The sequence below is a fragment of the Myodes glareolus genome, chromosome 21, assembly GCF_982192425.1.
Source record: "Myodes glareolus chromosome 21, mMyoGla1.1, whole genome shotgun sequence".
Lineage (NCBI taxonomy): Eukaryota > Metazoa > Chordata > Mammalia > Rodentia > Cricetidae > Myodes > Myodes glareolus.
Genome location: NC_142046.1, coordinates 12712059 through 12727046, shown reverse-complemented (window position 1 = coordinate 12727046; position 14988 = coordinate 12712059). Strand labels below are relative to the sequence as shown.

At 49.2% G+C, this 14988-nt stretch overlaps 1 protein-coding gene and 1 long non-coding RNA gene across 3 annotated transcripts in view; one reads left to right on the top strand and one right to left on the bottom strand.

Moving 5' to 3' along the window:
• Stxbp1 (syntaxin binding protein 1) overlaps positions 1–1681 on the bottom strand; it is a 62580-nt gene extending 60899 nt beyond the window's left edge. Inside the window, exon 1 of one of the 2 annotated variants that reach the window (XM_048432139.3) lies at positions 1512–1681. In XM_048432139.3, the coding sequence (XP_048288096.1) occupies positions 1512–1548 (37 nt within the window). In that variant the 5' untranslated portion in view covers positions 1549–1681. The remainder of the gene's footprint in view (positions 1–1511) is intronic. The other variant, XM_048432140.3, reaches the window with a different exon arrangement.
• On the top strand, positions 676–14383 carry LOC125398966 (uncharacterized). Its single transcript, XR_007231562.3, has 3 exons — positions 676–885; positions 12769–13083; positions 13256–14383. It is a non-coding gene; the product is annotated as an uncharacterized LOC125398966 (long non-coding RNA).
• The last annotated feature ends 605 nt before the right edge of the window (positions 14384–14988 follow it).

Below are 14988 nucleotides of genomic sequence, written 5' to 3'. Positions count from 1 at the left end.
TCCTCCCAGTCTTAAACACTGATTTCCCTCCGCAAACAGTTCAAGTAACCTTTAAAGCATGGGTGCTAGTGTGAGCATTTTTTTTTTAAAAAAATGTCCACTTTAGGTTTTGTTTTTATAACAATTTCTTCTGATATATCCAAGCAGAAAACGCTGTACACGGCTAGATTCCACCAAGAGTGCTGTCCATATACCACTCAAAAAACAAGGGGAAGGGCAGCTGCGCTGCTCAACAGTTATGCTGCATTTGTTGGGGGGGGGGGAGCAAGCTATCCTAAGAGAGGCTCACTGAAGAAGGAAACTGTAAATTTCCACCTCTCCTACAGGGAAAAGGCACTTTCATTTTCTCTAACTCTAAAAAGACATAGTGAAAGCCACACAACCCTCACACGTTTTCATTATAAAAATGTGCCAAAATATTGAAGAGGCACTATTTTCTACCTAGATCACCCATCTTATTTGAGAACGCCGTTTTTAAATACCCACAACCTACTCTCACGTCGACGCTCACCGTTCAATAAAAAATAAGTAAAAAATAAATTGAAAAATGTCTGCTGGGCCTTTCATGCAAACCCATAAACAACCATATCTTTTCCGCAGCGACGCCTGGGGCCGAGTCCCGCAAGCAGCGCAAGCAGCTAGACTGCAGACTGCGGCGCTGGCGGGGCCACTCCTCCCGCGACACTCTGAAGCTCCCCTTCTCCCTCCGGATTTCGAAGGGTTCCGGACCCCGCTAAGACCCCGCCCTTGAAGTCCAGCCCCGGGAAAGGGAGGCGGAGAGAACCCCGCGGCCCCAGCCCACCGGAGCAGCGCCGCAGGAAAACCCTGCGTCCCCTCCCCAGCTGGCAGGAGTAGCCCCGGCGGCGAGCGCCCAGCAGCTCCCAGGTGGGTCTCTGCAGCCGGGGACAGCGCCCTGCTCTCCGGAGAGGGAGGCAGGGAGGGAGGAGGACACAGGCAGGGCTTCGTTCGTCACGATTCACGAGGGAGGGTGGGAAAGAGGGAGGGATTGGAGACAGGGGAAAAAGGGGGGGGGGGGGGGGAGCGGAATCAGGAGCTCTGAAAATGCAGAAAGCAAGGAAGGGAGACGGGAGAAAAGGAATGAGTGGAGAAGAGTTGGGTGCAGAAGGGTGATGCTGCAGAGGAGGCTAACGGGCTGGAGGGGATAAAGGTGCGGATGGGGGAGGGAGAGACGTGGTCTGGGGTGAAGAGGCAGAGAGAGAGAGGGGACGGGATGGGATGAAGGAGAGATGGCGTGATGGAGATAAAAAGGAAAACGGGATGTTTATGAAGGCGAGGTGTGAGGTGGAGGAGGAGGGACGGGATGAAAATGAGATGGAGGTATAGAGACTGAGGAGGTGTCTAGGGTGAGGAGGACCGAAGTGAAGAGCGGATCGGGGGAGAAGCGTGAGTCAGGGAAGCCTGCTGGCAGCAGGAAGCCAGAGGGGCTTCCCTCCTGGGAGGGCGACGCCTGGAAAACGGGTCCCACCGGCCAGCACCCCGATGCCACTTACTCTCTCCGACCACCGCCTTAAGGCCAATGGGGGCCATGGCGTTGTGCGAGTCTCCGGGCTCCGACGCTCCTCCCGCGACACCGTCACCTCCCCCGGGCCGCGCGCCCCGCTGTCTGCAGCCTGTCGCCCCGCAGCCGCACTGGGGACCGACTGACGCGCGGACTCGGCGCGGGGGCGCGACTCGGGCCAGAGCGAGGCTGCCTAGCGGCCACGGCGCGCGGGAGGGGCGGGGAGGCAGGGGCGGGGCCTCGCGTCAGCCGTCATCGTCACCCGCCGGCGTCCGCCAATCGTAGCACGGCCCGGGCGTGAAGCCCCGCCCTCTAGGATGCGGATGGGCTCCAGGCGCGTCCTCCTTCCCTGCGCCTTACGCGCGCTCCCGGTGCTCAGGGTCCTAAAATCCCCTGCATCAGCTCTGCTCTGGCAGCCAGGCCATGGGAATCTCCGGAAAGCCAGGCTGGGATGCTCTTTCTGCTTTCTGGGAGCCTTCCATTTTCTCCTGCCAACGGAAATAACTCCGAGGGCAGATTCTTATTAGCTGAACCCATTCCTGGCCACAACATAGGCTCACGATATATCGAAAGTGTCCCTGTGTCTATTTACCCATCATTGACTGAGCGCTAAGCTCTGTGCCACGCACCTTTCAGGCAACATTTTCTTTTTTCTTTTCTCTTCTTTTCTTTTCTCTTCTCTTCTCTACCTTCCTTCCTTCCTTCCTTCCTTCCTTCCTTCCTTCCTTCCTTCCTTCCTCCCTCCCTCCCTCCCTTCCTTCCCTCCTTCCTTCCTTTTGTTTTATTTGTTTGTTTTGAGACAGGTTCTCTCTGTGTAACAGCTCTAGCTGCCCTGGAACTAGCTTTTATTAACCAGGCTGGCCTCAAATTCACAGAGATCTGCCTGCCTCTGCCTCCCGAATGCTGGGATTAAAATCATGCGCCATCACCACCCAACGAAGATTGCTTTTGAACTATAAAAAGAGAGTGGGAGATGCATCTCAGTATAGGACACTTGCTTGTTATATGCAAGGACTCGGGTTTGATGCCTGACAGTGAAAAATAAAACAAAATGCAATGGGCGTCAAAGAAAAACTTAACAAGCCCAGCTAATTTAAAAATCACAAAGGGTGGGGCTGGAGAGATGGCTCAATGGTTAAGAGCACTGACTGCTCTTCCAGAGGACCTGAGTTCAATTTCCAGCACCCACATTGTGGTCACAACTGTCCTTGACTGTTGTCTGATGGTACCTAATGTCCTCTTCTGGTGTGCATACATGCATATGAAACATCCATATACAATACATACATAAATAAATCTATTTTTTAATTTTTAAAGAAAAAGAAATATCACAAAGGAGCCTGGTGTGGTGGCACACACCTTCAATCTCAGCACTTGGAAGACAGAGACAGGAGGATCCCTGAATTTGAAGTCAGCCTGTTCTACAGAGCAAGTTCCAGGACAGCCTGGGCTACACAGAGAAACCCTGTCTTGAAAAACCAAAATAATAATAACAATAAATAAATATCACAAAGCTAGGTATAGTGGCACAGGCCTTTAATTCCAGCACTTGGGAGGCAGAGGCAGGTGGATCTCTGTGACTTCCAGGACAGATGGAGCTACATAGATCCAGCTTCAGAAAAAAAATCACAAAAGAGCAACCCTTGAGATAGGTAAAGTGGGTAAAGGCTCTTGTCATCTAGTCTGGCAATCTAAGTTTGATCCCCAAAATCCACTTGGTGCAAAGAGAGAACAGACTCCCACAAGTTGCCCTCTGACCTACACACACCCACACACACACACACACACACACACACACACACAGTGGCACTTGGTGCTACACACTAAGTAAATATAACAAAATTTTTACAACAATTTTCTGTAATTGACTCCATATGAATGCTATAGCATGTATACACACACACATACTCACACACAACATACTCGTATATACACAATAATGAGAAATTAATTTTTTTGTTTTTGTTTTTCGAGACAGGGTTTCTTTGGAGCTTTGGAGCCTGTCCTGGAACTAGCTCTTGTAGACCAGGCTGGCCTCGAACTCACAGAGATCCATCTGCCTCTGCCTCCCGAGTGCTGGGATTAAAGGTGTGTGCCACCACCGCCTGGCCAAATTAATTTTTTGACCATAAAGGAGAGCTAGACGTGGTGGGAAACATCTGCAATCCCAGCATCTAAGAGGCGGAGACAGGAGACGTTCTGTGAATTTTGGCCAGCTTGAGCTGCATGGTAATCCCCTGTCTCAAAAAACCAAGACAAGTGGACCTCCCAAAGCCTGGCTCAGTGGGTAAAGGCGTTTGCCAGCAAGCCTGATAACCTGAGGCCAATACCGGAGCCCACATAAGGAGACAAGGCGAGAACTGACTCCACAAGGTTGTTCTCTGACCACACACCATGACAAGCGTGAGCACTCTTCATACATGATAACAATAAACACAAACCAGCCAAAAGCCAGGAGACATAGGAGTGAATCAGCGAACGCCCCGTCAATGTAAACAGCCCTGTGATTGGGCCCTTTCTGCAGATGACCCAGAAATTAAGTGATTATTTCACCCACAAGGGGGCAGGAGCGATGGCTCACCAGTTAAGAGCACTGGTTGTTCTTCCAGAGGACCAGGGTTCAATTCCCAGCACCCACATAGTGGCTCACAACTGTCTGTAACTCCAGTTCCAGGGAATCAGGCAGCTTCACACCAACATACATGCTGGCAAAACACCAAGGCACATAAAAATAAATAAGAATATTTTTTAAAAAGACAGACAAGGACCCAGAGATTCAGAAAAACTTCTCTGAGTGGTGACCAACTAGTAGCTCAAGTACTTTTAAAACAAATGTTGTATTTATTTAGACAGAGTCTCACTATGTAGCACTGGCTGGTCTGGAATTTACAGAAATATACCTGCTTCTGCCTCCTAGGTGCTGGAATTAAAGGTGTGTACTACCACCCCCTGACATGTGATAATTTTTAAAAAAAAAAAAAAACGGGGCTCTTGTAGCTCAGGCTGGCCTTATGCTTGGTGTGTAGCTCAGGATAACCTTCAATCCCTCATTCTCCTGTTGCCACCTCCCAGAAGCTGGGATTATAGGCATGCACCACCATGCCTGATTTATGTCATGCTCAAGAACAATGCTAAGCAGCCAGTCGACCAACTGAGCTACAGCCCCTAACAATACAAGGCTATAATCTGAATTCTGAACCACTGTCTTACACTATACAACAAGAAAAGAAGCTAAACCTTAAGGAAGAATGTTCTAAGTTCATAAAATGAATTATGGCCAAAAAATATATAAGGGACCATATATTTTAGTTCAAGACACCAGTGCTAGGGTGAGATTTGACCATGTGCTTTTTTTTTTTGCTTTTTTTTTTTTTTTGATTTTTCGAGACAGGGTTTTCACTGTAGTTTTTGGTGTCTGTCCTGGAACTAGCTCTTGTAGACCAGGCTGGCCTCGAACTCACAGGGATTCGCCTGCCTCTGCCTCCCGAGTGCTGGGATTAAAGGCGTGCGCCACCACCGCCCGGCTAACCATGTGCTTTTATAATGTTGGTAGGATCATCTTGATTAGGTTAGCCTCTGGGCACGCCTGTGGGAAATCATTGTGACTAGTTCAACTGAGATGGGAAGGTCCACGTTGTAGGGAGGCCTTTAGTTTGTTTCTGGGCCACCTGGCAGCTCAGACCCGAAATCACACAGAAAATATCAATTAAATCACTGCTTGGCCCATTCACTCTAGTTTCTTATTGACTAACTCTTACATATTAATTTAACCCATTTCCATTAATCTGTGTATCACCATGTGGCAGTGGCTTAGTGTCTGTCTGGGGGGGCTACATGGTTTCTCTCTGACTCTGCCTTCTTCCTCCCAGCATTCAGCTTAGTTTTCCTGCCTACCTAAGTTCTGCCCGATCAACAGGCCAAGGCAGTTTCTTTATTCACCAATGGTATTCACAGCATACAGAGGGGAATCCCACATCAGGCCCAGTGGCGGCACCATCCCCTAGGCTGTGAGCTGAGGGCAAATACTCATTGCTTTCTACCTCCTGGCTGTGACCACAATGTGACCAGCCATCTTTAGCTCCTACCATTTTGCCTACACTGCCCTCATGGACTTCCCTTTGAACTGAGTCAAAATAAATCTCTTCCTTAAATTCACTTTGTCAGCTATTTAACCACAACAACAGGAAGAGGAACCCAGACATCTGGCCTCTGCCCCTAAGAACCTTTTCCTTCCTTCCTTGGGGGAAGGTACAATATGTCTTCCCTCCGAGTCTCAGTTCTGCTTGGCTTACAGAACACATTGGTAGATTGTGGGTGCATCTGGAGAAGGAGATAGTGTGTGTAAATGTGAGGGAACCCCGGGTACAGTTGTTAGACCACATGCTCCTTCCTTAGCCAGCTGGCATGTGTCAACAGAAACGTCACAGTTAATGCATCTACCACAGAGGCATGAATTGGAAGCCTGAGAAACCCTTTTCTTAAGGAGCAGGAACGCTGGGGCTCCCCTGCCGTTCATCTAGTCAAGTGGGCCAGTAAGGGTTAACTGAATCTCATAAGATGCCCAAGCCAGGTGCTGTACATGAGGTGCGAGGCCTGCCCTTGAGGGACTGGTGGCAAGGACAGATAGTATTGGAAGAGTCATGCATTCTGGAAAATGCTGAAACAGAGACGGTGTCTGTGAAAGTGAGCGACAGGGCACGTGACCAAGGAACTGGCTAGGCTGCAACCAGAGTGGGCTCCCTGAGCCAAGGAAAAGGTAGCAGGAGGGGTTGAGAGAGCATCCTGGCAAAGGCACGGTAGGTGCAAAAGCCCAGTGACAGAAAAGAACTTGGCTTCTCCAGGGAAAGGGGGTCCGTTGTGACTCTATCAGAGAGTTTGAGGGTAGGCTGGAAGGCAGAGCTCCAGGGGTGGGCGTGGCTGCTGTGCTCAGGGAAGTCCAGGAGGCGTGGTCTTCTGTACGAGGGACCTCCTCAAAGATCACAGCAAATACAGCAGCTCCTTATTTCCCACAGGAGAAGAGACCAAAAAAGACTGTTCTCTGCAGGTGTGTATACCTGGGAAGTTACTTGGTGATGGCTAAAGTCAGAATGGATGCTAGTTTCAAAATGATAGTTCAAAGGGCAAATGGAAAGACAGACGGTAAACTCACCAAGGAGCCCTGACTTTGGTGGGTGCTGGCTCCTATAATCCCAGCACTTGGGAGATGAAGGCAAAGGAAGGGAAGAAACAAGAGCTTTATCCTTGGCTACATAGCAAGCTTGAAGGCAGCCTGAACTTATATGAAATCCTATCAGAAAAATAAAGATCTCTACCCTGACTTTGAGATCATGCTGAACATAGAATCTAACACCTGGCCACAGACTTCCTGACATCTCTGAGCCTCAGTTTCCCCATCTGTGAAGCCTCTCAAGGTGCCTCTGAGGATCCAGGGCGATGACAAATACAACAATGTCCAATCTCTCCCAGGCAGACAACACACACTCTATATTTTGTGGGGAGAGTGTGGAGTCAAAGTCTCCCTAGGTAACCCAGGCTGGCCTCTTGAGGTCTGGGTTTGTGGATCCAGATGTCTGCATTCTACATTGGCCGAGAGTTCCACACCGCACAAAACACTCAGTAATTTTCACTGGACCTCCATGAGATAGGTGATATTATTTTCTCAGAGCCGCCAAAGTCAAGTCGTCTGGCCAAGGTTATAAGACTGTAAGTGCAGACTGGTAACTCGACCCGGGCTCTGATCCTGAGGCCCAGTGGAGGACTGCAGAGCCCAGAACGCAGTCCCAAGGCCCTAGCGGAAGGGAGGGGTTTGGCTATGCGGGCAGCTTGTTATGAGTGTATCAGATCACCTCGGGAGTTTGGGCCCAATCAGGTTCACTGTCCACCGCGTCATCTTAGCCCAGGACTAGACTAGGATGATTCCGCAGGACGCTTAGAGGTCTGACCTCCCCCGCCAGCAGAGGCGCAGGTGCGCCGACAGTTATGCATGCGTGGCCCGCAGCCTCTGCAGAGGGCTCTGCAGACCTGCAGCTGGCGTGGGAAGAATCTTATGGTTTACGCTCGAGTCACGTGATGGGAGAAGAGCTGGCTAGATGAACATGATGCTAGGAGGTGAAGAGGTTGGGGCTGAGGGCAGTTTACGAGGCACCTGCCTGGAGGATCCGAGAGTAAGAAAACACATTAGCAAGAAATAGGAATGGGTGAATTAAAGAGAGAAGAAACCCGGTGCAGCGGTATAGATCAAGCCCTGAGTGCAGAGTGTGAGCCACTTCTCTCGCCGCCACCTGGGGCTTACTCCTGCCTGCCTCTGTTTCAAAGAGCTGTTTCTCCGGCTGCGTTCTTCTGTGCCCACTCCACCTCTCCCTCTGACTGCTGTCACTATTCCCAGCACCGATTTTTGCTTTTTCTCCTCTGCACCGTTTTAGCAACAATTTCTTTCTTTAAAAAAAAAAAAGATACACACATTTATTTATTTATTCATTTATGTGTGTGTCCTCGCAGGTGCACTTGTGGAGTTCAGGAGATAGCTTGTGTGAATTGGTTTACTCTGCCACCATGTGGGATCAAGGAATCAAAAAGGTTAGCAGATAGGGCTGCAAATGCCTTTACCCACGGAGCCATCGTTCTGGCCCAGGAGCAGTCTCTCAAACCAAGGGGAGAGGGCTGGAGAGACGGCCCAGCAGTTAATAGCAGGGGCTGCTCTTCTGGAAGGCCAGGGTTTGATTACTAGCACCCACACACCAGCGTACACCCCTCTATAATTCGAGTTCCAGGGGATCTGATGACTTCCAAACTCCTCTGACTCCTGCGTGTACCTGGTGCACATGCATGCACTCAGACACATACACATAAAATAAATGGTTTTTGTTTGTTTGTTTGTTGTTTGTTTTTCTGTTTGGGAGACAGGGTTTCTCTGTGTAACAGCCCTGGCTGTCCTGGAACTCCTTCGTAGACCAGACTGGCCTTGAACTCACAAGATCTGCCTGCCTCTGCCTCCCGAGTGCTGGGATTAGAGACGTGCTCCACCACTGCCCAGCTAAAATAAATGTTTTAAGAAGGAAAACGTGATGTCTCAGCCTTGTCACCCACTCACCCACACACACACAGACCTGCAAAGAAGAGCCAGGCCTGTGACTCTTGAGGCTGGGACTTTGCCCTCAGGTTGACAAGTGTGTGTGTGTGTGTGTGTGTGTGTGTGTGTGTGTGTGTATGTGTAAGAGTAAAAGGGGGGAGGAAGGGAGGGAGAGAGAGAGAGATTAAGATGAAATATCATATTTTCAAGAACCTAGGGCAAGATCTCAAGTTCAAAGGACTGCAGAGGCCAGGCATCTGTGAATGACAGGGTAAATATGACCCACCTCAGAGTATATGCTTTGCCTGGGGAACAATCCTATTCATACGCAGGCATGATTTTTCACAGAGATTGTAAAAGAAACTATCTAACACCTCTGGATGTTTAAATGTTGCAATAGTTGGGTGTCTCATGATATGGAGGACTGGCCTTGAACTTTCTATGTAGTAAAGTTAAACTTGAACTCCGAAGCTTCCTTCCTTCACCTCCCAAGTGCTGGGATTATCAGTGTGGGCCACCACATCCAGTCGTGCAATGGGATTTTTAGATTTTTTTTTTCTAAAAGCATTTTATTAGCCAGGTGGTTGTGGCTCACACCTTTAATCCCAGCATTCAGGAGGCAGAGACAGACAGATTTCTGGGAGCTTGAGTCCAAGCTGGTCTACAGCGCGAGTTCCAGGACAGTCAAGGCTACACAGAGAAACCCTGTCTCAAACAAACAAAACATTGAATTACATGTATGTGTATGTCTGTGTATGGTTGTGTGCATGTGAGAGGCCAGAGGAATCAGATTCCCCTGGATTCGGAGTGACAGGTAAATATGAGTCACCTGATGTAGGTTCTGGGAACCAACTTTAGGGTCCTTGGCAGAACCAGTAACTGATTTTAACAGCTGAGCTATTTATCTAGCCCTTGCTAGAGAGATGGAAACAGTGCAAGATCTGGACCCTTCAAATTCAAATATTGATACTACTCTGGGGGAAGGGGGACAAACGCATCAGAGAGTCACATTCATCCCAAGGCTATCTGCCTTAAAACTCAGGAAACTGGAAGGCTTCCTTCTGAAGAGGTTGGGATAACCCACCTGAAGAGAAGCCAGTAATTGATGAACCCAACTCACACAGCGCCCCCTAGTGAGCACAGCTTTGCAGACTAGTGAGGTGTGACTGTCTCACTTCAAGCAGGATAAGAGCCGCAAGAATGGTCACTAAAAAAGAGAAAGAGAGAGAGAGAGAGAGAGAGAGAGAGAGAGAGAGAGAGCTCTGCTTTAGCCTGGCCCTCACTAGGGACAGTGGGGCCAGCACTTTGTGTGTAGGACTAAGGCTATAGACACGGGTAGCTCAATTTTGCCTTAGACAAACCCCAGAACAAGGAGAAGCAGAAAGGAAAAGGAAACATGCAAAAGCCACACATTACAAGTCTCAATGGACTCCACCAGAGAAGACTTAAAAGCTGCTTTACTGGTTTGGAAAAATTAACTTGGCAGGTTTTACACCTTGGGTATTAAAGAACAATTCCCGTCTTTCACATTGATGAACTTGTTGAGTTCCTGAGGAAGTTTGCTTTCCAAGGGGAAGGAAATGGTTTTGTTTTCTTCTTCTGTGTTTTATTTCTGGTCAGTTTGGCATTTGAAATGAGCCTGGACACTGAGAACAAGAGGAAGTCAAATCTAATCAATAATAAAATAATTGTTGTTGTTGTTGTTGGAGATGGGGTTCCTCAGCATAGCCCTGATGTCCTGGAACTCACCCCGTAGACCTCAAACTCGGAGATCCTCATGCCTCTGCCTCCTGAGTGTAGGGATTAAAGGCGTGTGCCACCACCGCCCAGCTTATTTATTGATTTGGTGTGTGTGTACAAACCCACCGTAGAAAACGGTCAGAAGTCAGAGGACAACTTGCAGAAGCTGGTTCTCTCCTTCACCATAAGTGTCCTGAAAATCAAACTCAGGGCATCAGGCTTGGTGCAAGCACCCTTACCCACTAAGTCATTTCACTGGCCAACTTCTTATTTATTTTTTAACTTTTACTTTATGTAAAAGTTTATGGGTGTTTTGCCTGGTGTCTGAGCCAAGCCCAGAGAGGGTATCAGATCCCCTAAAATTAGAATTACAGATGGTTGTGAGTCACCTTGTGGGCACTGGGGTTCAAAGCCTGGTCCTCTGGAAAGAGCAGCCAGTGCTCTTAACCTCTGAGTCATTTCTCCAGCCCCCCCCCATCTTATTTTATCTTGGTGTTTCATTTTTTGTTCGTTTGTCTTTGCTTTTGTCCCAACTACTGTATGACTGTGTTCTTCCTTGATATCTCTTTTGTTCTAAGAGAGCTCTGGAAAAACAACTGAAACACAAAGGCAGCCATGTATGAACACCTCAGTACTGGCTAGATGTATTTCCTGGGTGGTTGGTGGGTAACCTTTTCTTCCCTGACTATTGCACCTTCCTTCCCTTCCACAATGGCCTGTTGTGCCACCCCAACTTCCCTCATAACTCTGACATCAACAGTTCCCCATGTTCTCAGAACGACAGTCCTTGAATAACCCTGATTGGGTGCTGTGCAATAGGTACACATCCATGTATTGTTTTAACCTTGACAGTGATCTGCGGGAACCCACTACTGCCATGCCCACTTACAATAATAAAACAGAAGTGTCAGGAATGAAGGAGTTTGTGGTCACACAGGAAGTGGCTTAGGTGAGGTCATCAGCCTCATTGCTCCCACCTCCCTCTCAGGAACAGGTAGGACTTGGCTGACAGAGGATAAGAAGGCCACATAGAGGTTGGCCCCACTATGCGATAGACCAGGCTCCTAATTTTGGTGCCCTTTTCAAGGGAGCCCCCAAATTATTGAAGCTCCAGGATCCCCAAAACCTGAGTTTGCCCTGGCTCTGTGTGTCTCTGTGGGGAAGAGGAGCATTGTGTAACAGTTTCCTCCGTGACTGAAACTCTCCACCCTGCAGGGAAGCTCCTCAAGCAGGAAGGCAAACAACTCAAAATAGCTTCAGGAAGTCCCTGAAACGGACCGGGTTCACTAGGCCCCGCCCTGTCAGAGTCAGCAATAAAAGCCGAGAGTTTCTGACACTTGCTGAGCATAGGTGCAAAGACTCTCAGAGGTGGAAGGTCGCCCAGAAGCTCTGGGGTCAGACCAGCTCCCTGGAGGAGTAACCGGCAGAGCTGCTGGGGACAGATTTAGATCAGAGTCACACTCCTTCCTGTTGTGCAGCCTGCAGGCTGGGCAGTGTGCTCCAGATTTCCCACCCTTTGTAGCCACCCCCATGCTGGAGTGGGGGGATGGGCCTTGGTGGTGCAGCTGCCTTTGCGTCATGTCTGCTCCTGTAAGAAACCCACCCCAACGAAACTCTTTGGTTCACCAAGCCATACTCCAGTCTGTCGTGAGTTTCCTGTCCGGGGTGATTAGATGCGTGTGTGCATCTGCCTAGAAAAGGTTTGGTCACACAACAGTGTCCCCATTAGACCCAGAAGGCATCCCTGTAGACTAAGATCATCAACACGGCTAACCCTCTCTTCGGCATCCCAGGCATCCTCATCGCCCGCCCCCTTCCCACTCCCCTCTCCTAGCTCTGTGTCCTGAAAAGCTCTCAGCCCACCCAGGGAAGAAAGGTTCCTCCCGACAGCACTAAACACAGGCTGCCTTTCTTACCCCCTACGGGCTTCCCGACTCCTCCACGCTCCTCCTTCCCTCCCTTCAGCCTTTGTCTCCGTGTTCCCACCTCTGCTTTCCACACTCAGTCACTGCTCACCCTGAGTCAGGCCCAACTGGGGGTGTGGCTCAGTCCAGAGGGTTCCTGCCCACAGGCAGGCAGAGATCTGGGGGCCCCTTAGCTCTCTGGGTTTACCTCTGCTCTTTGACTGAACCTGGCCAGTTCGTTCTTCCTTCTAGAAAGGACTTTCTCCATGTACACAGACCTGGGCGCTGGGCTTCTTGTCCTGAGTGGTTTCTCTCCCGGAATCGGGAAAAGACAGACAGGGGACGTTCCTAGAGACCATGTGGGTGGCCCAGTACTCGTCCTCCCTACCGGCTTTACTGGAGGTGTCTTAGGTCCTGCCACTGGGAGAGCAGGCGAGAAGGCTTTGGGTCCCTGTCTGGTTGTCCGTTACTGGCAGCTCCACCCTCCTCCGATGCTGCCCTCCTAATTCCCAAGGCACTCACTCCCTTCTTTCTAGGTTGTGGCATTAAGCCCACTTGAAAACATCACAGCCTTGCCCTGGGTCGCCAGAGAAGCTGCTAGGACAGATGTTTGGTTCCCAGAGCAAACATAGCGGTTAAAGAACAGAATGGATTCCCAACAATCTGAAGACATCCCTTTGCTACATCCCACCCTGGGACTTACCACGCCTCCAGGAGCATCAGCAGAACCACCCAGGAGCTGTTTCTGTGGCTTTAAAACTGATTCTCCGCCAGGATTCACTGATAGCCTCAGAATATTCCTCCAACCTCAACTTCCTGTGCTGAGACCCGTGAAGAAGACTGAATCCCAGGTCAGGCCCATCTCTTTCCCCACGTGTTTTCTTTACTTGCTTTACTTGTTTATTCTGGTGTATGTGTATACATGTTCATACACATAAGCAGGTGGGGTGGCATGTGCATTTGCAGGCCAGTGATTGACGTCCTGTCTTCCTTTATTATTCTCTGCCTATTGTTTGGAGACAGTCTCTCACTAAACTCGGAGCTCAGCTTGAGCAGACTGGCTGGCCACCACTCCGGGAAGTCTGCTGTCTTCGCCTCCCCGGCACTGGGATTACGGCACTGCATCACCGAATGCGACGGCACTGCATCACCGAATGCGACCTTTCGTTCTTTTCCTTCTGAGATCTCGCTGCACAGCCCTGGTTGGTCTGGAGCTCATATATAGACCAGGCTGGCCTCAAACTCATGAAGATTCCCCCCGTCCCCGCACCCCATGCAACCTCTGCCTCCTGAGTGCTAGGATTAAAGGCATTCAACTCCAGGCTCTATTCTGAACCCAAAGTGAGTTCAGAAAGTGAGTTCAGAACCCTAACTCGGGCCCTCATACCTACCTGCAAACAGCTTACTGACAGCCATGCCCCAGAGCCTCCTCATTTATTCATCATGTATGTGACAGGTCTTACCTTACAGCCTGGGGTAGCAGCGAACTCCGATCCTCCTGCCTCAGCCTCCAGGAGTGCTGGGATGATAGGCGTGAGTGTATTTTTTTTTAGTTTTTTGTTTGGCTGGCTGGGAGTTGGTTGAGGTTTGTTGTTTTGAGACAGAATTTCACCACGTGGCCCTGGCTGGCCAGAACTCATTCTGTAGAGAATGCTGGCCTTGAGCTGCTTTCTTCCTTTAAAAAAGGGGGAGAGAGAGAGAGAGAGAGAGAGAGAGAGAGAGAGAGAGAGAGCTGGAGAGATGGCTCAGTGGTTAAGAGCATTGCCTGCTCTTCCAAAGGTCCTGAGTTCAATTCCTAACAACCACATGGTGGCTCACAACCATCTGTAATGAAGTCTGGTGCCCTCTTCTGGCCTACAGGCATACACACAGACAGAATATTGTGTACATAATAATTAAATATATATATATATATATATATATGAGAGAGAGAGATAGAGAGAGAGAGAGAGAGAGAGAGAGAGAGAGAGAGAGAATTGGGCTGGAGAGATGACTCAGCTGTCAAGAGCACTCACTACTCTTCCAGAGAAGCCAGGTTCAATTCCCAGCACCCACATGGCAGCTAGCAACACCTGTAACTCCGGGATCTGACACACGCGCAGACAAAACACTAGTGCACATAAAATAAAAATAAATTATTTTTTAAATTTATGTGTGTGGGTGTTTTACTCACATGTATGTCTGTGGATCATATACATCCTAGAAGTGGAGTTATGGACAGTAATGAGCTGCCGTGTAAGTGTTGGGAATCAAATGCAGGTCCTCTGCAAGAACAAGAAATACCCATGCCAGGTGGTGGTGGCTCACGCCTTTAATCCCAGCACTTGGGAGGCAGAAGCAGACAGATCTCAGTGAGTTTGAGGCCAGCCTGATCTACAAAGCAAGTTCCAACAAAAATTAAGAGTTCAAGGACAACTTTGGCTACCTAGTGAGTTCAGGGCTATCACAGAATATTGTTTAAACATACAAAAAAACTAATTAATAGTAAAATATAAGCAACTGTAACATTAGAGTTACTATAAGACAGAATGTTTGTGTGTTAAAATCTCAAAGGTGTCTTTCATTCTGGTGTCTGGTCCTTCTAATGGGTGGATAGCTACTGAGAGTAACAGAGAAGTCTAAAGAGGAAATCTGAGACCCCCACTCTTTATGGAGAGCAGGGGATGACTAGCATGTTCCTGGAACCCCATCAGCATCCTCTTTCACCAACTCTGGAAAGAGGAGACCCAGTGGGAAACCACTGTCCAGACGTAGGC